This window comes from Octopus bimaculoides, unplaced genomic scaffold, assembly GCF_001194135.2.
Source record: "Octopus bimaculoides isolate UCB-OBI-ISO-001 unplaced genomic scaffold, ASM119413v2 Scaffold_32504, whole genome shotgun sequence".
NCBI lineage: Eukaryota > Metazoa > Mollusca > Cephalopoda > Octopoda > Octopodidae > Octopus > Octopus bimaculoides.
In genome coordinates, this window is record NW_026305254.1 from 34,528 (window position 1) to 36,891 (window position 2,364).

General features: G+C 36.2%; 1 protein-coding gene across 2 annotated transcripts in view; it reads right to left on the minus strand.

Annotated features, from left to right (window-relative positions):
* LOC106873051 (radial spoke head 14 homolog) overlaps positions 1–2,364 on the minus strand; it is a 32,075-nt gene that overhangs the window by 25,291 nt on the left and 4,420 nt on the right. For both annotated transcript variants that reach the window (XR_008267091.1, XM_014920266.2), the window contains exons 8-9: positions 1,723–1,828; positions 1,160–1,222 (exon numbers count right to left, since the gene is read on the minus strand). Coding sequence is in view for 1 of the 2 variants with exons in the window: in XM_014920266.2 (XP_014775752.1) it covers positions 1,160–1,222; positions 1,723–1,828 (169 nt within the window). In the remaining variant the exon portion in view is untranslated. The remainder of the gene's footprint in view (positions 1–1,159; positions 1,223–1,722; positions 1,829–2,364) is intronic.

Sequence of the window (2,364 nt, forward strand, 5' to 3'; positions counted from 1 at the left end):
TATACACACATATACGCTTATCCATCACTACACCTATACATATATACACATATATACACACACACATACATATATACAAATATATATGACACTAATACAAGGATAACGGTTAAAATTCAAATATGCATTTTTTTTTTTCCTCCATAAACATACCACACATAGATGTATCTACACACACTCATATCTACACACTCATATCTACACACACTCATATCTACACATGCTCATACGCCCATGCATGCACACACTCATAGTCACATACACACATGTGCACACACACATACATCTACACACACATCAAACTATATACGCTCATACGGTTATATATAACTACATATATGTATGAACTAGGCCTCTTCCTGACCCTAACTTGTACTAATGAATACCTGTCATGGAATAACCTTGCATATGCTTGTCCCACCCGCAACAAACGAGGCAGACCACCTACCATTACCTCAGCATACAAAAAGACCCATGGCTGGACGAAACCAAACCACCCACCTTCAGATGCACACGACATCAGAACTACTGTCGCACATATCAGTACATAAACATACATACACATGTACATACATATGCACACACACAAACACGTCTACACACTTACCCTATTACTCACGTACATCCATAAGTACATACGTGCATACTCACATACATACATATATACATACATACACACGTACGTATATATCATGAACTAACTTACTTTCTCAGATGCAGCACAGAATTTTGTCAGTGAAGAGGTCGCGGTCTCAAAGCGACGAAAATATTTTGACGAATTAAATTTAAATGTTGAAGTGTATCTAACGGATTTTGTGTTATTTTAAATGGCTTATAAACACCTTCCACGCTGCAATTGTTTATATATATATATATATATATATATATATATATGAACAGACAATGGAGCCTGGTGCGGCCCCTGGCCTTGCCAGCTACTCCCGAATCATCCAACCCATGCCAGCATGGAAAAACAGACGTTAAATGATGATGAGAGGGATGATGTATGTGTGTGTGTGTGTGTGTATTCAACAATATATGTTAAGTTTATATATTTTTCATTGTATTTCCTCACAACACGTTATTGACCCCCCCCCCACAAACACACACACCAAAGCACAATCATTTAGGGAGTAGTTAAAATATAATCTCCATTTACCTCCTCCACGTGCTTCAGCAAGATCTTCCTGCCACTTGGAGCTTCACTCAAACAAGTCAACGCCTGAAAAAGAAGAAAAACAAAAAAAAAACCCATCATTGCTGTGATCGTTATCATAATTGCTTTTATAATTGTTATTGTAACAGGAAAAAAAAATCATCACTATTATAAGTGATGGAGTGGCCCTGTGCAAAGCATCCAAATTCCTAAGGAACCCCCATCTCAGATAATGCCTGACTTTAATGATTCGTAGGCACGTGGTACTTCGTTAGGCAAACATTATATACAATAAAGTATATTAAATGTTTTCACGTGCCAGTGGCACGTAAGAAGCACCATTCGAGCGTGGCCAATGCTAGTGCCACCTGACTGGCTCCCGTGCCAGGGGCACATAAAAAGCACCATTCAAGCATGATCGATGCCGGTGATGCCTGACTGGGCCCTGTGCTGGTGGCATGTAAAACGCACCCACCATACTCTGAGTGCTAAAGGGTCAAACAGCAACTCACACACACACACACACACACACTACAACGTTCGCCCCTGAAAAGGGAAATAATTACCTTCAATGCGTTGGTCCTTACTTCACTGCTCTTGTCTTTGGTGAGATTGACAAGTATATCTAAAGCATGTAGGGCTTTGAATTTGCCAGGGGTTGTGATAGCAATCCTGGGTGACAGGGAAAGAAATTAGAGATACAATATTGATTTGGACAGTTTGATATATGCAAATATCATACAGGCAACATTGTATTATATATATATACATATATATATATGTATAAAATTATTATATATATCATATATTTTAAGAATATCATTACATGTATGTGCATATAGATATATATAGATATAGATATACATATACAATAAAGTAAGAAAATAAAGATTATTAAATTGACAAACAATTATTTAATTTATTACAAAACTGGATAACATCCAGTTAGCAGATTTGCTCCGTACACTCAACACACTATAATATTATTTTTTTACATTATCTCTCCATTTCTGTCAAAGTGCATAGACTCGAAACAAAAGACATTTCCATTTTTCCTGAGCATTAAAATAATACACCTGCTTGTTGTTCCTACACCTGTCTTTGTCTTGTGGTTTTCTATAAATCTGAACTGTATGTATATATGTATGTATATATATACACACACACATACATATACATACATATAAATATATATATATATATATATA